The sequence below is a fragment of the Homarus americanus genome, unplaced genomic scaffold (genome assembly GCF_018991925.1).
Source record: "Homarus americanus isolate GMGI-L3 unplaced genomic scaffold, GMGI_Hamer_2.0 scaffold43895, whole genome shotgun sequence".
NCBI classification, from domain to species: Eukaryota; Metazoa; Arthropoda; class Malacostraca; order Decapoda; family Nephropidae; genus Homarus; species Homarus americanus.
The window spans coordinates 444,576-470,724 of record NW_024738072.1 but is presented as its reverse complement, the minus strand read 5'-3'; the positions used below and the strand labels follow the sequence as shown (position 1 = coordinate 470,724).

General features: G+C 37.6%; 1 protein-coding gene across 10 annotated transcripts in view; it reads right to left on the bottom strand.

The window, feature by feature from the left end:
* LOC121873664 (RNA-binding protein 25-like) overlaps positions 1 to 26,149 on the bottom strand; it is a 63,257-nt gene that overhangs the window by 9,795 nt on the left and 27,313 nt on the right. For 9 of the 10 annotated variants that reach the window (XR_006090292.1, XM_042377320.1, XM_042377321.1 and 6 more), the window contains 4 exons: positions 21,672 to 21,988; positions 18,979 to 19,099; positions 7,163 to 7,252; positions 576 to 742 (listed from right to left, as the gene is read on the bottom strand). Coding sequence is in view for 9 of the 10 variants with exons in the window: in XM_042377320.1 (XP_042233254.1) it covers positions 576 to 742; positions 7,163 to 7,252; positions 18,979 to 19,099; positions 21,672 to 21,988 (695 nt within the window). In the remaining variant the exon portion in view is untranslated. The remainder of the gene's footprint in view (positions 1 to 575; positions 743 to 7,162; positions 7,253 to 18,978; positions 19,100 to 21,671; positions 21,989 to 26,149) is intronic. The other variant, XM_042377319.1, reaches the window with a different exon arrangement.

Here is a 26,149-nt window from a genome sequence, read left to right as displayed (position 1 = left end):
AGAGGCCAATCATATGAGAATATAATACTGAATCAATAAATACATAAACCTGATGAATGTGGCAATACCTAATCAGCCCCAGCCTGCTTACATAGTCAAGTGTCTTAGTTCTCAGTAAGGCAATAGCAAATCTTATTTGACCACCGTACAGTATTTAGTAAGTGTGATTAAGTGTGGTTTTCATAAGTTTTTTTTTTTAATATTCACCATTTCTTAAAACATGTATTTATTTTTTGTCAGCATTTCTGGTGACCAGAGCACCTCAAGAGTCCAAAAAAAGTGAATTCCGATATACGTACAGGGTATTGAAGTCTGCTTTATCGAGGTTTTGCTGTATGTGAAAGGCAGCCAAATTATCTCCCAAATAATGATGATAATTTCTAGAGTGATGAGTAATTGGCATTGAAGAATATGCAAATAGGATCAACTAAATAATCTCCGCCCCACCTTAATTCACCGATAGATTAACCACCCTAAAGCTGTTTGAGAAGGATTAGGTTAGGTTAGGTTTTGAAACATAGGAAATATAAACAAATACAGATCAAAAGAAAGCTAATGACAAAACTATTACTCACTTGTAGTACTTTGGATCATCTCTCTCATCATCGTAGTCTTCTAAGAACTCCTTCAATCTTTTGGCTTCCTTCTCTCTCTCCTGTTCCTTCTGCCTGTCTTTCTCCTTCTCTCGGTCCAATTCTTTCTGTTTCTTGTGCTCGCGGGTCTCCCAGTTTTTTAACCTCTCCTGAAAGTATTAAATCATTTCTGGTAACCTCATCTTCCATATCTTAAGATGAACAAAAAACACAGTTTAATTCATAAACTATTAATTAAATTATCTATCATTAAGCAAACACAATAGCGGCCAACACCTCTGAACAAATGTCTATTGAGACAGACTGACTGAAAGAAATTTAAATTACTTATGAAACATTACACCACATTTGCCTAGTTCTATAGAAGGTCAATGACAAAACTGGAACAACTAACATGCTTTTACAGTAAGTCTGGGAAATATATGAAACCTTACAATACAGTATTTTGAATTTTCTCAAATTATAAATATCTGGAATAATATTTTTAGCAATACCAAGAATATCTAACGCTAGTTTCAATTGGCTTAGTTACCTTGAACAACTCTTAAAACAAGAAGTGGTGTAATGTTTCTTAAGTTAAAGAAAAAATTTAAATCTCATTTTATGGCCACGAGGAAGAACGAAGTGACTCGTGAGAAAGCCCACTCAGAACTCCCCCGGTAAAGCTTGCCTTGTCCAGGAGGGGATTTCTGCTTTCTGAAACAGGAAGAATTATCCAAAATGTTTCAGTCAATGGTCATCTTACAAAAAAACTACTTTTCCAGCTGTTGCTTTGAAAATGAAGCAAGTGAGACAGTAACCAGGACATCATCTTGACATATAACATCATTCAAACCCAAAGATCATATACAGGTACTCCACGACTTACGACCACCCGGACATACGACCACCGCAGTCGTATAAAACAGTTTTCAAATTACGTATTTTCGAGTCCCGACGTTAGTGATAGCGCTGTGTACTGACAAAATTTTCGTTTGTAATACCCTTTAAAATGGCTGGCAAGCGTAAAAGTGAGAGTTCTCGTGGTCCTGAGAAGAAAAAGAGATCCATTTTAGATTTTCTTTGTACAAGTATTATTTACAAATTCTTGACTTACGACCAATTCGACTTACGACCTGGTCGTCGGTCCCTAACCCCGTCTTAAGTCAAGGACTGACTGTACAGTGATATCTCCGTTAGCCGGAACAATTTGTGCAGAGCACTTCCGGGAATTAGAGATTTCTGGGTAACGAGATGACTCTCTCAAAGCCGGAAAAAATCCCTCATCCTTGGAATTTTCCGGGTAACGGAAAAATTTTCTCAGAAGTTCCGCAAATTGCACATTACATCAGCTCTCAAAGCAGAAAAAAAACCCTCATCCCCTGAATTTTCCAAATTTTCCAGGTACCAGAAGTGTGTTCTCAGAAATTCCAGAAAATGCGCCCGATTTTTCAGATCTCAAACCCGAAAAATAAAAACACCCCTATCCCCAGAACTTTCCGAAATTTTCTGGGTATCGGAAAAATTTTCTCGGAATTTTGCAGAAAATGTGCCCCTCTGAAAATCGTTCCCAAACCTGAAATTTTCCGGAAAATTCAAGCTTTGGGAACGACTTTTCTAGAAAATTTCAATTCCGGCTATCGGAGAGTTCCGGGTTTTGAGGGATTCCGGCTAATGGAGATATTACTGTACTTGGGTCTCTGATGTTCATCCCTCACATTTGGGCCCCACAACAGGTAAAGCAATAAACAGAATCAAAAGACAGTGGGTCTTTCGTTATTCATATGGTTTCCGTGCTTAAAAGTCCATACATATAGCAACGATATGAATAGTGAAGCAAATATTTCCAAATGGTCAAGTTAGGTTACATTTGTTGGTTAACCTGAAATAAAAAGTACAAACACGTACAGTACTTATCATATAAATACTGCACCTTCATATGAGAATTATAAATAACAAATACAGTACATAATATTATAAAAATGTATGACAATTAATTTTTTAAAAATTCTACAAATGCGCACGGAGGTTGGCGGGGCTCTGACAATGCCGACGCACTCAGTAAACAGTTGCTGTTCTGCCTTGTTTTCATAAGGATACTTCCGACGAGGCTAGGATAAACACTTATGTTGCGGTCTTTTACAACATTATTGTACCCTCATTCAACAGTAAATGTGAGGAATAAATATAATTATACTTATAAAAAAATACTACTGTACATTGCCATATGTTAATTGTTTCACTACACACATAAAAGGAATAGACATTTCTTCGTGGGCGGGATGTGGCTACTGTGACGAGTCTAACTTGGCAACGTGCCACCAGCAATATAAACATATGCAATTAAAACAGTTTTTAATTTCCGTTAATTATATAAGTACATACAGTACTGTAAATGTTGCCACACACTAGCTTGCACTACAATAAATTGCTTACTGTACGTGTTCAGCACAAAATACTCTCGGACGCAGTAAATTTTGTTTCGTTAAAGCAGAGTTTTCGTTCGTATACCTAAGTGCTGGGACATTAAAAAATTGTATGCAAGTTTTCATAAATCGAGGTGTCTTAAATCGCGGCACTCATGTATACAGTAATTATTTGCTTGACAGCAATTTGCACATGCACCGGCATGTGGTATGTGGACACCACAGGGATCTCCCACTGTTGTGCAGATGCATTCCATGATAAAGCGTCGGCTTTACCTCACGAGTTTTTCTTTCAATTCAATGTTTCCTCATTCCCTTTTGTGTAAGAATATTCATTTCTAGAAAAGCTTAAATATTCTTAATACTGTATGTTTCATAGAATGTACAAGTTTTTAAAGATTTAATAAATACAGGGTAAATATCAAATGAAGACAATCGATCACCTGATGAAAACACAGTTCCCCCTGCCTTCAATTGATAGTAACACAAGCAAGCACATCTTTTACAGCACCTTTAGTGTAAGAACATTAACCCTTTAGAAGGTAAAGCTCAGGTATTTTATTCTAACTAATTCCAAACAATTTTTTATTTCTTAGAGAAGCATTAAATATTCTTAATCCTGTACAGTACCAAGGAGTGTTTCATCATCCCAAAAACATTAAAAACCTTTTTATCAAGAGATGGCAGCACTGATGCCTTTCATCTTTGTGGTACCTTCCTGAAACTGTGCAAAGATTGAGCACCTAGGGGTGTTGGTGGTACAGTGGTAACGCGCATATCTCTCACCAATATGTCAAGGGTTTGAGCCTCGGCCCGGACACACGTGAGAAGGGTATTATCCAGTGTGACCCTCACTACCAAACACCACAGGTTTCCCGGTCCCCGGTTTCCTCCGGTACTAACACTGGATAGACCGCCGAAACGGCTAGTAAGCTGATAAGTGGCGAATATGTATATATATATATATATATATATATATATATATATATATATATATATATATATATATATATATATATATATATATATATATATATATATATATATATATATATATATATATATATATATATATATATATATATATATATATATATATATATATATATATATATATATATATATATATATATATATACTGTATATATATATATATATTCTTCAAGCTGTGCCTCCAGGTTTTGTGTTTATTCAAGACATCATCAGGTCATGAGACCCACTAATCCTCTACCCAAGAAAGGGTAACCTAACACTCCATCAGGTCAGTAATATGAGACCACTAACCCCTCATCCTACCTCCACCTGACATTGCATCAGGTCAGGTCAGTTACAAGAGACCCACTAATCCCCCACAGCTTCATAGAAGTGGAAAATAACAGTCTTTGCTGTGACACATCTTCATTCATGCCCATATCCTATAGATTTTTAATTTTTAAATATATTTATTTAACCAAACTTTTAGATAAATTATTCTGGAGTATTATAGTAAAAAAATTAAGTTTATAACTTAAATAGAACTGTATTTATGGACTCCAGTAGTTTAGACTCAAGGAAAACATCTCCAGCATCCAGAAACATTCTGGGGAAGTGGGCCAGTGTGTGTATGTGCAAGAGGTCTAGTTTAGACACCCAGAAACTTTTACCAGTAACCGGAAAAGGTTCCGGGGATAGGGAATTTTTCCGGGTTTGAGAAAGTCGTCTTGTTACCCGGAAATCTCTCATCCCCAGAAGTGCTCTGCACCAATTGTTCTGGTTAACGGGGATATCACTGTATCAGTATTCTCTAATTATATCCTATTTTCAGGGGCCATGTAGGCTGCCTTGGTGGTGGTGGTGATGGGGTGGAAGGGGTATTGTAGGGTGCCTTGTTGCAGGGGGGGGGTGGAATGGGTAGTGGTGGTGGTGTTGATTGTTGTGTTAATAGTGGTGGTAGTGATTACGGTATGGTAATGGTGGTGATTGTGAGGGATGTTAGTGGTGCTAAAGGTTGCAGTGGTGGTGGTTTTAGTGATGAATGTAATAATGGCAGTCAACATCTATTTTCTATTATTTTGGGGAACACAAGGTTTTCTATCATTTTCAGGAAAACAATGTTTGAGAGGGACAAAAGACTTTGATTTCAATTTAACTGCAATCAGGCAGAGGCAAGCATGCCGCTGAGTAAGTTGACAGAAAAATATGCATTCACTCCTTTTGAAACGAGTCCAAAACCAATCTGCCTGATACGCAATGAATCCATTGCTGTTGTAAAAAGTGGCAACGTTAAATGCCACTATGAAACTAAACACAGTCACTTTGAAAAGACCTATCCCTAGAACACTGAAGCAAGAATGATCAAAATAAATTGGCTCAATCACAATTTGAGAGGTCTACTAGAGTCCTTATTAATTCCTTGACCCTTCAAGAAAGAGCAATGGAATGCTCTCTGAAAGTAGCTTGGCTTTTGGGAGAACACAAAAAGCCATTTTCTGATGCAGATATAGTCAAGGAATGTATGCCGAAAGTTATGGGGACACTATTAGAGGGTAAACAAAAAGAGGAGATCAAAGACAAGATAAAACAGATCCCATTGTCAGATTCCACAATGAGAAGGACTGAAATATTATCCGAAGATCTGACCTCACAACTTGATAATGGTATAAAAAATGCACCATGCATTTCTTTGGCTGTAGATGAGTCAACAGATACCCAGCTTGTGGTATATGTTAGGTTTTATGATGAAGCAAAGAGGGAATTGTGTGAGGACCTGTTAGGCATCACAAATCTTGAAGCACGAACACGGGGAGAGGATATCTATGATGCCATAAAAGCGATGCTAACAAAAAGGGCGACAGATCTGAAGTCAGTGGTGTCACTCACTACAGATGGAGCTCCATCCATAATAGAAAGTGGGAGGGAACTGGTTGGGCCCTTGAAAGAGGACCACCCTGACATGTTATCGTACCACTGCAAAATCCACCAGTCCATCCTGTGTGCTAGTCTAGGAAAGGAGTATGCTGAGGTCACGGAAAAGTTGGTGAAACTTGTCAACTTCCTGCAAGCAACATCACTACAGCATTGCTTGCTTCATGGCTTTTTAACAGAAGTCAATGCCAGATATTAAATCTCATCTCAATGCTCTCAAAGTCAAGCCGCAAAGAGGAAACAGCACAACGTGTGATCTGATATCAACTGTTCAAGCTTTCCAGAAGAAACTGGAACTTTTCAAGCACAATTTCCAGGGAGAAATTCTCCAAATTTTTGGAGCATACCAAAGGATGAGATATCATAACCATATACATGTTCAGTTCTTCGAGAAACTTATTGATGATTTCAAGGCTCGTTTTGGAGGACAGCTAGTGCTGTTCACTCAGAACCCCTTTTTGTTCACAAATGTCTCCAAGTTTTCAGAAGAAACAACACACACATTCAAATGAGTATGTGCAGCATCAATCCAAATGGAACTAAGTGATCTCCAAGAAAATATGGCCTTGAAAAAAGAGGTTTATAACTGTGATTCCATCACATTCTGGACACAGTAGGTGTCTCAAGCTAGTTCCCCTCATCTTCACAAACTCACATTACATATTCTCACAATGTTTGGCTCCACTTACTAGTGTGAGTCTGCTTGCTCCACTATGAATTTTGTGAAGAAAAAATACTGCTCCAGCATCACCAATGAACTCCATCATTGTTTTAAGACTAGCTGTCACATCATCTGTACCAAAGTTCATGGAATTGGCAAGAAGCACAAAGTGTCATTTTTCACACTAAAGATGACTGATCACTCAAAGGCCCAGTCACAATTACATGTGCACTCAGGGTCAAAACTAATCATCCCCCTTTTCCTATTCAACAGAAAGGGATGAATAATTACTTTTGAGCCAGACTGTACAGTCTATAATAACAATATTTTTTTGTGTGTGCTACAGAGATTTAGTTTATTTCTTTTCATTCACCATTCCTCTTCCTTCAACAACAAGAGTAGAATGTACGATAACTTTTGACCACAAAAATACATAGATTACCAACAGTGTTTTATTGTGTTACAGATAATTAGTTTTTCCTTTTGTTCACCCCACCCCCCCTGCATGTTAGATAAAGTTAACAAAACTTAGCAGGGAAAAGGCTGATGGGAAATACATAAAATCTAACCGTGTGCTCACAAAGGGTATTGGTACTCACCATCCAACTGGAGTTGATGCGTGTTGCTTGTAACAGTCCATGGGAATGTCCAAAGTACAGGCAATGGTCGAGTTTCCACAGCATTCCACTCTAACCACAGTCAGACAGAAAATAGGAGTGTATAGGACCAACTCAGTCTCTGAGTGGGCAAGTGGGGTAAGTGAAGTGATGAAGAGGAATGGATGGATGAATAATTGAAAGAATGAATGAACAAGTAAATGAAACCCGACATACCATAAATCATGGGGAGAGCGAGAGAAAAGATTGTCCCGAAATGCACGAAATAAACCAAAATGGGAATACAGGTGCATGTTTGGTGGCTGGCCAAGTGCAAGGATGTTAAGGGGAGGTATGAAATGGCAAGCAGATGCTGACACATTGTCAAAAAACAGACATCCCCAGGTGAGAATACAGCCACCAATCACCGAAGAGAATGATGTGAGTATGATTATGTTAGATGATGTATGAAGACGTCACAGGCATCCTCCAGTAGGATTGGGCAAACTGAACGAAAATATCTAAACCAAAAATCCCACCTTGTCTCTTTAAATTTGCCAAACACACTTTCTTTCTCTCTTTTGGTCTGGCATAATCATGTGGAAAGAATGTTCATACTTCTGTGGTCAAGACAATAGTGGAAATGAATCACAAGCTAAAATAGCATAAGCACAATCAGGAATGGGTCAGTGGGTGTTTGGTCAAAATTTTCTCAAGCCAAGAAAATGGTAAATATCATCATGATCAATCTTTTATGGCCATTTCAACACTTGCATAGGTTAGCCATGATTACCTGATGGCAGGATTTCATGCTGCAAGGTCTCTTGCAGCTGTTCTCATCAGGTTCTTATCTCTGAGATCATATTTTACAACCACACCCCTATCATTCTTGGCCTATCACTTTCAAATTCGTGCACCTCTCGATTCAGGTGGTCTCCTCCATTTTCTCCACATGCCCAAACAATCTCACTCTTCCTCTATGCAAACTCAATGTGAAGTCACCCTCTTAGCTCTGAAGAGGGTTTTCTATCTTTCAGTGTTACATTATACATCTATATCAATCTTCTCATTTCAGCTCACTCAACCCTACAACATACAACATACAACCTACCATCACATTCCTCGCACTAATTGCATAATCCATCTTGTCATTAATAAAGGCAACAGCTCCCAAAAATTCTTCAAGTCAATTCCAACTCCTACGACTTTAGGACCACCTCCAGCAACTGATCATGTCACCCAAGTAGCAAACTCAACACAGTCCCCATTTTTCTTTTTTCTAGCTTTGCCAATGTCACAAAATTACTTCCACATTCAATACATGGCCATTCTCCACATTCCACCACAGCTCCTTACCCTACAGCACTAATCATTGCTTTTTTTCCATATTCATTATCATATTGTTTGAGTCCATTCCAAACTTTTATTTCTTAAATCTCTTCAATATTATTTGCTATCGACATTTAAGTAATCAGTATACAGCAACTCCTAGGACAAACCAGCCCAAAAATCTGATGACAGGACCTCCAGCACCATGAAAAACAGAACACCTAATACAGGGCCTTGATGGACCCCTATTTTCACCCCATTTCTCCACTTACTCTCAGTGGTTCTTGAACCCACATACAATGCCATAACCACTCAAGTGAGACGACCCTAAAACCTATTCTTTTTCACTGCCCACTGCACTACGTCATATGGTCAAATGCCTTCTGCAAGTCTATATATATAGTCCAGCTTTCTCTCCTTTCCTAGATATTTTTCATGTAGTTGCCTGGCCAAAAATCCGGCCTCTGTAATCTCCTGCCTGGCATGAATCCAAAGTGCATTTCACAACTTTCCTAACCTGATCGAGCTTCAGGCTCTTAAAGTTTTCATATTCAAGTGCATCACCTTTTCCCTTATAAAAATTCACATTCTTTAGCCAGTCAGCTGGAACACTACATTCCATCATAACTGCATTAATCAATATGGTTATCATCACAACACTGTGATTGCAATATGAACCTAATTCCATTTAAAGCGTTAGGAAAAATGTTAAAAAAGTTTAAAAAAATAATACAGTATTCCGCTAGGGAGAGGCATCGAGAGGCACCACATTATCACCACGTGGTGCAATCTCCTTGTACCTTTTACCCTCACCAGCAACACAAGGGATGGCTCAAAACTCTCATAACACAGTTATGAATAAATGAAATTACTGTGATACACAAGAAATCAGCACAAGCCACAAGAAAATGTGGGAAATGTAAATTAACGTTATATCCTGGGCCCTTTAAAAACAAAGGGGAGACTGTGTGGTGACCTTGGAGTGCAGTCTACATAGTCAAATTGTGCTGACATTACCAAATGTGCGTCTTGCATGTCAGCATTCATAAGCAAACATAAATTTCTAATTTGTTTTACTTCATATGCAATTTTGTATACTAAAACCCTGAGTGTCAAGAAAGGCAAATGACTGCCTGCTAAGGATGTTCTCCCTCAATAGGATTCTATCACTAGATTTTATACAGGTCTCTTCAGTTCCCTTCAACATACAGGTATAAAAACCTGTGAGGCCCATTTCTTGGCACTTGACCTCTAAAGTGTATGCCTGGAATTCATCTACCGGTATTCCCCAAAACTATGATCACAGTAAACAAAGAATGGTCCTGCACCTATCCAAGATCAGTGTTTGAACACCCCAAGTTTTAAATTGTTCTGCCTATTTACCCAATACCAAATTCAAATTAAATAAAAATTGCCAGACATAAAATATGGTTCAAGCCAATATCCATTCATATACCCTGTACATACTTCAGAAAAAATAATATTTAAAAAAAAAAAAAAAAATATGGCAACTTAAAAGAATAAAACAATACAGTAAACCCAAGTAAAAAAATCAAGGTCATCCTGGATACCTCAATTCATATACAGTAATCCTGTGTTGTCACTTTTTTTTTTATCGCGGTTTTGACCATTCACGTTTTTTTTACTAAAAAGTTATATACCTATATATATAAAATATCATTTTAAAAAAAAATTTCAATTTTGTGCCATTTTTTATATTCCCCTGTGCGGTGCGGCAAACAGACGCCACCCTTTCCTGCCTCAGACACCCGCTGCTCCGAGAAGCCTCAGTCCACACGTGCCTACCGTACTGTAAACACTACCTTGATTACCTCTTCTGTTTGTCCTCCCACGTGCATTCCACATGGCTCCGGGACGTAAGCCAGCCTCATCAAAAGCAAATATTACTAGCAAAGACTCTAAAGTGACCAAGAGATCAAGAATAGTGATGACCTTAACAGAAAAAACAGTTTTATTGGACAAGCTCAGAGGTGGTATGAGCTATGGCTCGAGATGTGGTGAAGACTGACAATTCATTTGTGTCTTATGTCAGAATACAAGTCTTCAAGTGGAGGAATGTGGGTGGAAGAGGACTGGCTGGCTGGCATGACTGCGTGAGGGAGGGCAGACGCCGGGAGAGCAGGGAGAGGCTGGCAATGCGGGTGTTGCCGACCTCAGCGAAATAAAAAAAAATTTATTTACTTGTAAATAAATATATATTTTTTTGGAAATAACTGTTTACATTTTGCCATTATTATACTACAATATGATTAGTTTCAAATAATGGTGTTAGTAAATGCCGTTACAGTGCATCAGTGATCAGTGTGACCACTGGGCCGTGAGTGGAAAGCATGGCATGGTTAAGTGCATGACCTACTGGAGCTGTTTGGTGGCCACAAGTACAGCGATTCCTAAAAGAGAATTCGCGGTTTTGGCTTTTCACGGGGGTTTCAGGAACGTAATTCCCGGGAAAAACACGGGATTACTGTAGTTGGGATGAAACTCCTGTCAATTATACAGGAAGCAGCTAATGACAGTATGACATAATTGGTACATCTCTCCAATTACAAATCTAACCCTCAGAGAAGGGTCTAAGGGATGAAGGTTTTCCACTTAAGACTCAGAAATAAGCGAGTCCTTGTGCTGCAGGAGTTTACATACACAGGCATTACCTTTGTCCTCAGCCATACCGGATTTCAAGTACCAAGCTTGTCCAGCTGAACTCAAGAAAACCCAAGGGATAGACATAAATAAAATATAATATAAAACTATAATATAACAAAAATGAAGAGGATGGGTGTGTATATATGAGAAATGCACGAGTTGAGGTGGTCAAGGCCCAGGGTATAGCTACGGCACCGATTCACCAGTCCGCCCGCCTCGTATGTTATTACTTGTAATGAAACTAAAAAAGTTGTGAAAAAATAATATAAAACTATAAAATAAGAAAAATGAAGAGCATGGGTATGGTTATGTGGGAAGTGGATGTGTCGAGGCATTGGGTTATGGTTGTATGTAACTATGTGGTGGCACTTCCTCTCAATGTGGCATGGCACACACAGAGTCAGCACGGCACAGTGGGAGCCACACGTCTGTGAGTCGGCTGATGAGAATTTACACAGTGGCATTCCCTAATTCTTATTACTCTCATTAAATATTAAGGTCCTCGAACGCGGATTCCCCTAACACGCCGTTTTCGAGGAACCTAATCCCTGCATTGGAGGAGGGCTTACTATATTGAAGTATGCGTGTATATATATATATACTGTTGAGATATATTTGTAGCCTCGCACTTTATAGCCGAGTCAGTGAAATGCTACTATGACCACATAAGTTGGTATTGGTTGTCCTAGGTGCAGGCTCCCGCTGCTTAAGAATCAGACAAAAGAGTAGGCTTTGTGTGAAATACAGCAAAGCCCTTGTGGTGCCATGGTAGCGGTCCCTGTTCACAAGCAGAGGTCCCGGGTTACACGAACTTTCCCCCATACTAACTGGATTTTGGTCGTGTCTTTCCAGGTTGGGGATACACGTGTTCTGTGCTGGACCCCAGTTCAGTTTGCAAGGGGGTTCAAATTAAGTGGAAAGATTCACCAATGCCTGGAAAAATTCTGTAATGTGCAATTTTTTTCCTGGCATGATAAAATTTGTCTCCATACTCAAAAATCTCTCAATCCCAGAACAGCTCTGCACCAATTATTCCAGCTAATGGGGATATCACTACAGTATATATATACTTTTAAAGGTTTTACCCATTTTGTACTTTGTTGTGTAAGTTATGATTTTTCAATAAATCACCCAATAAATAAGAACAAAAATATTGTGTAATCCTATAAAATTAATTCAGTAATTGCAGTATATGCTATCCCCCACAACCATCAGCCTTAATAGGCTTTATTACAATGTTGTGTTTCATCTGAAACCATACATTCTTACCATATGGAACACACACCCATCTGGTTAACAAAATTGTTCAGTATTCCAAAGGAGAGGCCGAGTTATTCACACTGAGGCCAAATGCTATCTTTCTAGCTGAGCAAGACAAACAGATTGTTAAGAACAGATAGAATTATAGCAACCCAAATTAAATAAAGGTTGGAATTCACCTAATATGATTGATGCAGTTGTTGTGTTTTATATGGAGTGTAAACACAAGGTAACTCATTTATGAAGAGGAGCTATCCAGAGAGTGACCCGCTTCAAGCAGAGAGACTGTTGGACTCAGGCTTAGTATTGAGAATCCAGTATGGCTGACATTGGGCATAAGATGGTCTTCAAGAACAGGTTGGTAAAGCTTTTAACTTTCACTCAGCCCTCAGCCTTACGTGGTCAACTATCAGCTACATCATTCTCTGTTGGTTAGGGTTGTAATAGTTAAGTTTCATTAATTGCTTAATTAGAACCAGTAACTTATGTCACCAATTAACCTAATTTGCAAATTACAGAATTTATGAACAACTACATATGGTTCTTTGCACCCACACCAAGGTATAAATCTCATTTAATGGTCATTGGAAAGAACCAAGTGCCCCACAAGATCTCCACCGTAACATTCCCTTAGCTGCTAAGACTCGGCAGAACCTGCCTTAACTAGCAGGCTATCAATGGTCTTGAGGCACGTACTCCACTCTGTCAGATCAGTGTAAATACTTTAAGAAAAGCCAGTGCTCCAGTAAAACCTGGGTTAATAGTGCAAGATTTGATGCTGGTTCAGCATTCCTCTAAAAGGACACAGACAACGGGTACACTGAGAACCCAAACTGCGTATTTAAACTTGAATATTTTTCTATAAACTTGAGATTCTGAAATAAAATCAGAAATTTTCTTGCCAATAATCCAAGAAGGAATAACAAATTCCTGGTCACTTGTCCCATCCCCTTAGCCATAAAATGGGATGCTCTATGAGTCATTTAAAAGTGACTTGAATGGTTCTATAACAGTTAAGAAAGGGATTGGTTGTCATGTGTCAAGGAACAAACTTGAAGTACAGTACTCCAAAATGAAAGATTCATCACTCAAAACATTCATGCCCTACTTTCAAGACAGACAGACAGTCTCTAAAACTCCCTAGACAAGAATTAGTTGAAAAAGAATATTGTTTTTCTCTTTCCAACTAGTGGATACAGGCCCCACAATTTCTCTTCAAGAGCCAAGATTGATGGTAAAACCAAGTTTGTTCTAAAATTGAATGTGATCTCTTAGGAAATTTACTATTTACATCATATGGGCCAGTCCCCCCCCCACCTTCTTCCCCTAATGGCAAATAAAACAGCCAAGAAAGAGGATAGAATGTTTAACTGTACCTAATAATTAGAACTGGGATCCAAACAAAGGGAACACATAAAAAAGTAGAAAATAATGTACAGTAAATCCACTGTTTATGTCATTCCTAATTACACCACAGACATATTAACAAACAAATTCCAATTTAATTTGTTGTTTATGATTTGTCACTATAAAAAGTAAAAATTTGCATGCCAACACGAATACTCTGAGCAGCCTCTACAAATAATTTTCTATGCTATCTCTGGTGAGTGTTAAATTCTATTTATTCAGTCCATATCATATTTCCATTAATATATGAAGGTTTGTTGAACTTGCTTTGCTATTCAATAAGAAGCAAGAGATTTACGAAGAAGCACTTACTCATAGTTGCATCTCTGCTATACTGCTGTGATCAGCCATCGTGTTACTAACAGGCACAAAAACACAATTCATAATTATTGTCCACCTTTGCTTACTTTGATAAGTGTAACAATTCAAAAATCCATCTTGAAATGTTTAGATTCCTGGTTAACTTACAAAAAGAAAAAGAAAATTGCCAAGAAAATATTCTAAGGGTCAAATTAGGTGGCATCTCTACCAACAATCTATAGTCCGACAAAATACATCAGTCACAATACATCAGTTAAGAGGGCGAGCATGCCCTTGCTCCTGTACACAATATTACAGCAAGGATGTCACACAACTACCCTGACTTAAATAAATAAATAAATTAAAAATTACCAATACATGTACCTACTGATCTATAAGTGCAGACAACTAGGCTTTATTGAATTATTGTTATGCAATAAGAAATAAGATAGTAAAAAAAAAAACCTTTGCTTGTGGTTACATTTCTACAAACTGCTGTAACTGGATGTGTTGTTACTGCACCACTCTTCGAATCTGATTTTTTTTTTTTTTAAATATGTTGTTTTTCACCTCTGCTTCCTTTGATAAATGCATTACAGTTCAACAATCTAACTTGAAATATTTAAATTCCCGGTTAACAGTAATAATATTAAGCCAAGAACATAACTGCAGTAAGTTGCATCTCTCCCAACTGGCTGTAGCCACTCACCCCACAATGCATCAGTTGAGTGTGTGATGTACACCTGAGCTCCTGTACACAGCACTATAGCAAGGGTGTCACAGTACTGTATATTTACTCTGACTTAAGCTAATAAATTCTTCAATACTTACTTATTTTTATGTGCACATAATTATATGGTATTAGTGTTTGTTTAGCCTTGTTACAATACTGCCTATATTTTGGTAGTTACATAATATTTTTCTTCTAAATATGACCAAAAACCACACACATCCCCTCAGAACGCATTCCCCATTTATAAAATTAAGTTTACAAGTAAATACATATATATTTACGACATTTCCATAACGTTGTGTTCACACACACACACACACACACACAAACTATAAATTATCAAAGGCAGTTCGGTATTGCATGAAAATGCTGGATTATCACTGTGTAGTCTTAAATTACCATCAACTAATATATAACCCAGAAAAACACTCAGTGTACATGTTGATTTCACTTTACTTTTGACAACACTGGGAAATGTTGTAGCTTACACTAAATGCACCTTGGTTCAACATGAAGGGTGGGTGTTCATACAACATTTGTACTGATCTGATAGGTCAGTGCACCTGCCTCAAGAATGCAGGTAGCCACCTAAATAAAGCAGGCTTTACCAAAAGGTGTTCCTACAGCTATCTCCGAGCTCACTTGTTAAAACACCCGTATGGCATAAAAATGCAAAAAAATTCCCTATTGATTTATGTCATTTATTACTTCACACTCTTAAAACTGTACTGTATATTTTTGGTACCAATGACCTGTACAGTATCCATGAAAAATTCTGAAAATTGAGAAACTAATTTACAGAAAACCCCCAAATAGCTGGATGCCAGAAGCCAGAATTTGGGCATACGTGAAAAGGATCCTCAGAAAAAAAGTAATTAAAAAATCTTAAATTCAACTAGATAATGCAGCTCTGCAGTCAAGGCCACACACAAAATACCTTACTATAAATGAATGCATCCCTTTTATAAAGTGCTGTGGTAATACTTCCCCATTTTACATACGGACATGCATCCTCTATAAAAGTTTAGCTTATGGCTTTAAGTATTTATCATGGTAAAAGGAATCATTAACTCATAGAAGCAATGGTTCATTATCCTGTCCATAAGGATTGAAAACCTCACTAAAGATAAATGGCTAGAAAAATATCCCATTATGTAAATGCTGGCTGGTTGCAAAATGAGGAAGTAAGGTATCACTTAGGTGCATAGAAGTTATGTTACTACAGTATACAGTGACATCTCCATTAGCCGGAACAATTGGCGCAGAGCACTTCAAGGAATGAGAGATTTCCGGGTAACGAGATAACTCTATCAAAGTCAGAAAAAATCCCTCATCCCCGGAATTTTCCAAGTAATGGAAAAATCTTCTCGGAACCTTCAGATATTGCGCATACATAATTTCTTGAACCAGGAAAAATGTTCCCATCCACGAAATTTTCCGGGCACCGGAAATTTTTTTCGGAATTTCCGGAAAATGCGCCTGATTTTCACCTCTCAAACCCGGAAAAAACTCCCCCATCCCTAGAATTTTCCGGGTATTGGGAAAACTTTCTCGGAATTTTCCAGAAAATGTGCCCCTTGGAAAATCGTTCCCAGAGCTGTAATTTTCCGGAAAATTACGGCTTTGGGAACGATCTTCCGAGAAAATTTAAATCCCGGCTATCAGAGAGTTCCGGGTTTGAGGGAATCCGGCTAACGAAGATATTACTGTATTTCAAAACAGAGGTAAATCTGTGTATGGTTAAGCATTCAAGCAAGATACTCCAGACATACCTTTGAAGTCAAAGTTCCATCACAATGGAAACATACAAATGAGAGGCAGGAGGTAGGGAGCCCTGACTGAAGTGAGGAAAGGAGTGGTGGCATAGATGCACACACTAATAAAGGTAAAACAATCTGAATTGCTCATTCTCTCCTAATCGTTCAATGTGGTGGCAGCTGATTGGCAGTATTATATTGCAGGCATTCATCTCTTCAGTTTTGTCTTGCAATGAATTCCAAGAAAATTGGGAAGAGACAATAAAAGAGAAAGAAGAACAGAAAAGAAAATTGTTGAATAGTACAAGTTTAATGAAAAGCCTGCTTAGGTAATAAGAAGGAAATCAATGAAATGGACACTTTTATATCAGGGGTGGGGGGCTTCGTTTTCTGATGGAGTGTTCAATATGCAATATATGCAATCAAACATGTCTGACAAACTGTACTATAATTTGTATGTTACCTTTCCCTGCCCAAAAATCAAATCAAAGTTATGAAGTTCCTTTGAACAATACATAATTGTAGTCAAAATTTCAATATGAAATTATTACCAACACATTATGACCACCCTAAAGAATACAATATTCCAAATACAGTTAAAACCCCGAGTACCGGACACCTGAATAACAACTTGTCTGAATAGCGACACGAAGATTGGAAAAAAATAAATAAAAAATATATCTGGAAAATCTTGAGGGTCACTGTTATTGTTGTGGAGTGAAGCGGCATGGACTGCATGGTCCCGCCTCCATCACAAAAACACAGCTGCACTGCACTCGGTCTATGTGTGGTTATTACACAGTGTAGACTTGTGTATTCTCTCGTGACATATAAATGACACATTATGAGAACAATGCCCAAGATAGTACATTTGCATAGCCAAATAGCAGAAAGCGCCTTACCATGAAGGATAAACTTGAAGTTATAGCCATGGTCAACAATAAATGCTCTGTTCCTGAGAAAATGCAAAAATTTGGAACTCTAAATATAAAGAAAGCATATTGTAATTGGGATCCACTTCATCTCCACTGGAAGTGTGTGTCCCATACACACCCACATAATCTTCACTACATAACGCACATCACTGCAGCTGTGGCCTTCAGTTGGCTATAGTGCCACTGATTCATGAAATGAAACTGTTTAAATTGCGGAAAAATCATTTCAGCACTATAATGTGACTTAGATACATAAAGGAAATATAATATAAAACTATTAAAAAAAAATGAAGAGCACGAGTGAACAGTATTCTGTGTGGGATGTGAACCTATGTATGGATGAGTCACAGTCTCCCCAATGTAACGTCACGGCATACATGGCATAGCAGCTATGTGTCTCAATCAGCTGGCTGGCTGAACTCGTCCAACCTTGGCATCATCCATAGGATGGTTCAAGGGATAAAGTAGCTTCTTTTTTTTTTACATAAAATGTGCTATTGTATTTTATGTACTATGTATTACTTTCAATACTGTATCTATTATAGCAACTTTTGCTAAATTTGGGTGTATGTGAAATATAGAATAACGAAGTATTGGAACCTGTTCCATTTTACTCAATGTTAAATCTAACCATGATAATGAAATTCCCAAGACCGAAGTGGTTTTTGTGAACATTTGCACATCATTGCCAGAGGTATACTATACAGTACACATTCACATGATCCACTTTATATCATACTGTACAAAGCCATCCATACCACGTATGTTGGGACCCGGGAACCTTCAAAAATCTTCTTTGCGTTTCTGAAAGCTTCCAGAATCTAGAACCCTACCTACGTCTATGGGGGTATTAATATTTATTATAAAAAAAAATGCTGAAATTATATCATATGCTTATTTTACTTGAACATAATTTATTGTGAGTTTAAATAAGCCAATCTGTGTTAGTGCAATATGGTGACTGTTGTGCTTCCCTGCTGATATAGACGCCCGAATAACGGATTCCGTCTGAGTAAAGACGTCGCTGTGGCTTAATTAGTCCAGTTCTCGGGGTTTTTAATGTAAAACAAAACAAAAATTGCAACAAGGTGCCTCTTTCACATTGTCAAATACGAGTTTGTCTCATACAGTTCAGGTATGTGAGGTTATACGGTATTAACATTTTACATGTTTCCCACATAATAATGAAGATTATAATAAAAAATTACCAAAATTTATTCACGTCATTAATCTCTTCACATGACCATTATTGGTACCAATGACCTTCATCCCTGACAGATTAATAAAAAAGGCAATCCTATTAGTGGGCTTAAGACTGTTTTGAAGACAAAAAAAATTAATTTTTATATTTTTCTCGCCATTACTCCTCATCTTTGACTGCCAGCAAAATGTTGACCTGTAAACTATGTGCGACCAGATACTGAAAATTCTTACCTGATATTGCAATTCCTTTTTTCGAACTTTTCTCTCTTGTTCCTTCCGTTCTTTGTCTTCAGCTTCTTCCTCTTTCTCTCGTAACACATCTCTCTCACTTTTACGTATGGGTGAAGGTGATCTGTAGAAATGAAGTAAAGAACATTTCAGAGATAATTGACACATACAAACACATGCAGGTAGACATGTACACAGCATGCTAACGAGTTCACTTTTGGCAAGTTCCAAGCATAGAGAGTATTATGTAAATTTGTAAATGTACAGGTATACTGTACCTTGATTCATGAAAGGGTTGCATTCCATAAAAATCTCTCTCTGTACAGTACAATACAGTTCTCTCTCTCTCTCTCTCTGTACAGTATAATACAGTACAGTATAGTCTCGATTTATGCGGATTTGGTTTACACGTTTGGTCAATTACACGGCACCTTGCCAGACCCGACAATTTTTATTTACACAGTTCATTCCATCATTTACGCGGGAAGTAGCGCGGGCAGGGTGAGCACAAGGTCGTCCAGTCAACAAAACATTACCGAGTTCTTCACCCGCTACCCACCACAGCCAGCCCAAGTCAGTGATAGTGAGGATGTGGACTTTGAGGGGTTTGACAAAGAGGTCCTGCAAGCCTCTGTGGTGGATAGTGTTACAATTGATACAGGTGAGGGCCAATAATCTGCCCTCTGCCTCGGAACTAACCCCTCATCCCCATGTGCCCAGCCATCTTTTCTACTAACTGTGTGTGCATACCATCATAAAATTTAAATGTTATTTTTACTACAACGTACGTATTGTGTCGGTAAAAGTGTAGTTTGGGGGTCGGCCCAGTCTCTATTTCAATTAATCCCATATGCTATTTCGTTTATGCGTTTCTCGTTTTATGCGGACCTCCACGGGTTCAATTGACCACGTAAATGAAGACTATACTGTACAAGCAAAAAGTTTATGAAAAATAAAACTTATTTGTTTTGTAGTTGCCAAAGTCGTCCAAAACAGTCCTACTGGTGTTGCTGACTTTTTGCCAGCGTACCTTAGTACTGTACCTCCAACTTAACATCTAATGTGTCGACTTTGTGGAATTCGTTACCACAGCTTATTTCACTTCCTGGTTGTAATCCTAATAAATCGAAATCGGGAAAATGCCTTGAAAATGAGAAATTCACCGGAGTGTTTTGTTAAAGTCTGGAACTGGTTTGAAAAGCTTCCATTGGCCTGTAAACAATTGTTACAATATATACCGTATATGGCGGCCTATAAGTCGACCCCCCCTTTTCAAGCAATAAAATTTGGTCATAGAGGTATACCTACCGTATAAGTCGACTCCCCAACTCCAGCAGCTGTCAAGTGTTGTGAAGGACCAAGTCAACCATCAACACACATACATAAACAGGTAAACAGTCAAACAAGCCGCTCTATGCATGACGTCACGCACAACGTCATTAGTGACTGACCCAACAATCACAACACTGAACTCAGTTGACTTCCTGCTCATTCCACCAGTCCACACACAGCCATCAATAACAAAAGGTGTTTAAATAAAACTATTGAGAAAAACTTTATTTCATCCATAATAGAAATAGAACAATTATATTAAAGGTAAATATGAAGGTTGTAATACAAAATAATCTCACTTACGGTCATGATTTTATACCCATCGTATAAGTCGACCCCCTTACTTTGGACACTAAAAATTTGGCTTCAAAGGTCGACTTATACACCGCCATATACGGTATGTACTGTAGGAAGTCAAATTGCTTAAAATGTGAGTCATGTTCATTTTCATTAGATATCATGAGAAATTACATTTTTTCCACCCAAAAATATTAAATATAATTCAACTGTACCCAACCTTCCCATTGCAATGACCAGATTAAAAAGCAACATCAGAATCAAGTCACAATTCAAAGGAGGGAGATAACAAGCAGACATCACATTAGTATACAGGCAACATGCCCTTTAATGGATTGGCCATATAAAACTTCAGATTTTTTCCCACTACAAGTGGTCCCCGTTACTCATTTCCCCTTCATTTGTCGTTTCACATATTGTATTCGTCATTCATCAATTTAAGGAAAACTTTATCGTTATTCATTGTTTAGTCCCTCATATTCATTATTTGGACTACTACTGTATTTGCCCTGTTGGAGTAATGAGTCAACATATACACTATTTATAAAGTTTTACAGCAGATCCTCAAAAAAGCACAATTTGGTGTTGTACTTTTGTAAATGTGGCACCCTAAATTACTCCCACTTTTTATTATTGCCCAGTCAAACTTCAATGATGTGCAGTGTAAGAAAAAAAAGCAATTAGACCATCACATTCATCACTTGACAACAATTTCATTCAGCTGAGAAATCCCTCCCACTCAATAGGTTAAATTATGAAAGATTACTTTGTTAAACCCTACAGTAATATGAGCAAGAAGAGAAAGGAAACTACACCTTTCCACAATGTAAATTAAATCAGAAACAGGTCTAGGTCACTGTAAAATATAGTGGTCACAAATTCAAAAGGTCTGAAATCAAATAAGTGAACAGTTCATGCACTGATGAATTTGCCAAGGGCCTTCATGGTTTACTCATATGCTGACCACATACTTGCCAGTCTCTGTAGAGTATCTTTCAAGAAACAAATAAAGCTTGAGCTTAAGTTTTATGTTAAGACCAAGCTAAGAGGAAAGTTGAATCACTCACCTAGATCTGGAATATCTCTTCTCTTTCTTTAATCTACGATTATCAACCGATTGGGATCGGGATCTTCTTATGCTGCCACCACGAGACCCAGAGCGTGATCGCCGCCTTAGCTTCTCCTCTCTCTCTCTTCTTTCTCTCTCCCGTTCACGTTCTCTTTCCCTTTCTCTCTCTCGTTCACGTTCCCTCTCCCTCTCTCGTTCCCTCTCCCTGTCTCTTTCCCGCTCTCTCTCCCGTTCTCGCTCTCTATCTCGGTCTCGGTCCCGCTCTCTGTCCTTCTCTCTTAGCCTTCTCTCCCTCTCCTTCTCTTCTTCCTGTTTCTGTAAGGATATGTTAAAACAATTAAATATCAACAGCAACAACACAATCATCAGGGTACATAGAATAACATCCAAGTCTAACAAAGATTCAAGACCACAGAACAACAGGCAGAAGCCGACAAAGATTGCTGGCTTTTCTGTTGCACACACACATACACACTCACACACTCACAGCCACGATATTATTGGCCCTACTCTAAGGTGAAGCAATGGTTGAAATTTCCTCCAAAATGTAAGTAGCTATGAGCCTAAAAGGAGATAAAAAGAGATATATAGATACATATTCATATATGAATATATACTGTATGTATGCCCTGAAGCAAAACTTGTTCATGCATTGAAAAACAAATCATAAAGACTTTATTTACCACTTATAAAGCTAACAAACAACTCAAGGCTAAGTCTCCACAAATGAGAATAAAATATTAACTCCTGACAGATGCACAAAGGTGGAAAATATAACCCAAAAGCTTACATTGTAACCAGTTCCTAATTGGCTTTCATGTAGCATCATTAAGCATAAGGCAATAAATTGTGAATCAAGCAATAATTAAGTCTCCCTGGTTTCTTGTGCTTCATTGCTATCATTAATTGATTTTTATTTATACTTAACTAGTACTAGATTGACTCACTTGAGTGGGAATTGGTAGCCTGAGGAATGTGTACATTCTCCCACTGATGGTTCAATTTCTTTAGTTACATGTTCATGTTCTCAAACTCTACACTAAGCTTAATATATTAGTTTCAAATCTATCTTGTAATCCCTCCCTTACTTTCCTCCCATTTTCCTACTGCTTTGCTTCTACTTTCCCTTGTGGGTATATTTGCTAATACAACCCTTTTTTTTTTCTTTAGGTGTAAGGAAATGTTGATTCCTTTACTTATCTGACAACTATGCCAACATGCACAACTCTTCAGCAAATGTTTCAAACACTGCAATAAATCTTTTGACACTTGATGATTTGTAGATAGTCAGCAGCTGAAATGTTTGCAAGGTTTCTGCATGTGGCACCACCCACCCTGTTTTAAAATCAGCACCAATCTGACTAGAGAAAATTAGGACAAGATATACTGTACACTACTTATACTGACCATAATACATTTAATGAACTGAAGAAATCCTTTAAACTTTCCAAGAGCAATGTTTCTGAGTTTGTCCACAACAGTAGTATTGTAAAAAATTAAGAAACAAACTTAAACTGGATCAGAAAGCACTAGTAATTTATTATTGGCAAACGCGAGAAAAAAAATTAAAAACAAAAAACAAAAATTGAGGGGATGAACCCACGAGAATGTGAAAAGTGTGAGTGAGAAGCTCTTCATGGCTAGCTTTAGCACAATATCCCTTGAATCTGAGCTCAGCTCCAAATCCCGACCCTCCCATCACGTTCCTTCCCTAATTGGAACAAGATGCTACCGTTGGCAGACAGGACTTGCCTTGTGCTTTAGGGCGAAAGGCTCAACTGCTGGGTCGTTGTCAGGCAAGCCTAGCCCGGGGTTGTGGGGAGATGGGAGGAGAGAACGAAGGGATAGTCTATAAAAACATCCTGCCTCGATCTCTCCCTTCAGATGCAATTCCTTGACAGATTCTGTGGGGAAGTTCCACCCTAAAATGCGCTTGACCAGAAGTCAGGAGTTGAGTTTTGCTCACCAATTGTTTAATATCAATACATGACCAAAATGCAGTGAAGTAGACTCAACTTAAAAAACTCTTATTAAAAAATGGAAAGCCTCTTCAAATCCTCCTGACCTAGTCCGTGGAACCTTCCTATACTCTTTCACCATCAGTCACAACAGGGTTCCAACCAAGTGTATGGCAGTGACACAAGACGAGAAGCGATGAATTATATGACGACAGCCCGTCTGTGTCGGAAACCCCCAACAATCAAACATTATTGGCACCTGGATGACTTCTGGATAAAAATGCAATAAAATCCAAGAGTAACTGAAATTCTTTTACTTATTGTCACAATGTTCTTGAGCAAGCCATTCAACAAGGATACAAGGCAAAGTACAAAGTTCAGTAAGCATCAGATATGATCCCCTTTTCCTTTCCAACATTCCACACGCTTCTCAGATTTAATTCAACAGGACAAGTAAAAAACACAAATTTAATTACTGTATTTTAAAATGCTCCTGGAAATTCTGAAACATATAATACTAAAGAAAGTTGCAACAAGCTGTGAATCAATCTATATTGTGTTAAAATTATTAAGAAATTTCAAGTAAGAATTTATCAAGTTACAGCCAGAGAAATAATTTAATCAAGGATTCAATTTAGCTATTTTTCCAACATAAAACAACAAAAAATACTCCATCACCTGTATACATTATCTGAGCTTTGTTCTTCAATTACCATACATCAAATTCATTTTGAGTGTTTTATGATATGGCACTGCTGGGAGATAACAGTTAAGTTTATACAAATTTTATAGAAAGAACTTCCAACATTCATCCTTATGCCCAAAGACAATCATCTTTCTCCTCTTGCACACACTTGTCAACATTACCTCAACATAACATGCTTTTGACTGAAGAAATTAATAAATATACCTAGTATTCCCTTCATCATTTAATTCATCAAGTAACTGTGATTCAAATATACTGTCATGTGGTGTGGAATAGTAATCCTTACCTGCCATCAGCACCTTTTACCATCTTCTTTGATCCCATCTCCCTCCCTCCCGGAACACCAAAGAAACACTAACATGAGGCATGGAGTTACCAAGTGCTATACATCCTCAAAACTAATGTTACGCTCCACAACTATGTCAAAAAATAATAATAAAAGGAAAGAAAATAAAACCATGTAATTAAACAACAGCCTTAATACAAATGCCTCACACAACAGTCACACTGACTTCTTTCTCTCTTTAGGTTATAGCCAAAAGGTAATCAAATAAATATAAAATAAAATTTTAAGAAAATTTATTCCAGTTCATATTCTAAATAAAAAAAATGGATGCAAAATCTTTTAAATTAAAATCTTACTTTCTGGACAAAATATAGAAGTAATATTACATAAGATATGGAAGGCCAAGGAAAAATAATAAACTAATGACAGTTCTCTTTCATGTCAAGGAAGCTGCTAAGAACTTACTCAACCAATTCCATTCTCAACTTGCCCAAGACAGATACTTTACTACTACACACACAGCAAAGTACAGTAAAGTCTTCCTTAACCGGATGTCTCTTAACCAAATACCTGCAATATTCTGATTTGTGAGAGATAAAAAATTTCTGAGCTGTTCCCTTGTTTGCAATTAATCTAAAGAAAAAATCTGGTCCTCACTGTTCCTCTGCACGAGTGTTACGTGCTGGTCACGCCTCAGCATAGAGAGGCTGTCATATAACCCCTCCTCTTGCTGTGGTCTGTGCCCATTTCCCCCACTTTAATCCTCAGTCCCTTTGTCTCCTGATGCTAATGAACACAACAGTGATGCACTGATATTTTACTTTAATTCTTTGCATATTTTGTGCATGAAATTAATACTTGAACCATGCCTAAAGTGTCAATCAAGCCTTCTGGGAGGAGAAGCAAGAAGAAAATAAGACTGATTATTGAGGTACAAGTTTAAAATAATAATAAAAAAAAGTGCCCACCCATAAGTCATAATGGAGGCATATAAAGTGGAAAGAGCCATCATATATAATGTGAGATACAGCAATGAGAAGCTAAGGCAACAATCATTAAGACTATGACAGAATTTAGTATTTCTATTTAAAATTAGGTTGGGTACCATCCATTTTGTAAAAAGTATGTTGCAGTCTATGACTTGTACAAACAATATCGAGGCAGTGCCTGGAGGTGAGAAACATGATGCTGCTCAAAGATGTACAATGCAAATGAATGTGGTCGACTTTAGTGATAGTACAGGCTGGTTGTGTAAGTTCTAGTGGTGAGTACAACACTCACTTATACCCGATACTTAATTTAACTTTCATTCCATTTTCTTCATTTTTTTTCTATATATATATATATATATATATATATATATATATATATATATATATATATATATATATAAATTTCCCTTATTTGGGGTCCTTTTTAATGGTTGCATAAAACCAGAAATTTGGTCTAATTCAATGGACTTTCATGAGTGACCAGAATTTTCCATTAACCAGAACAGCTGGTCATCAATTCATCCAGTTAAGGGA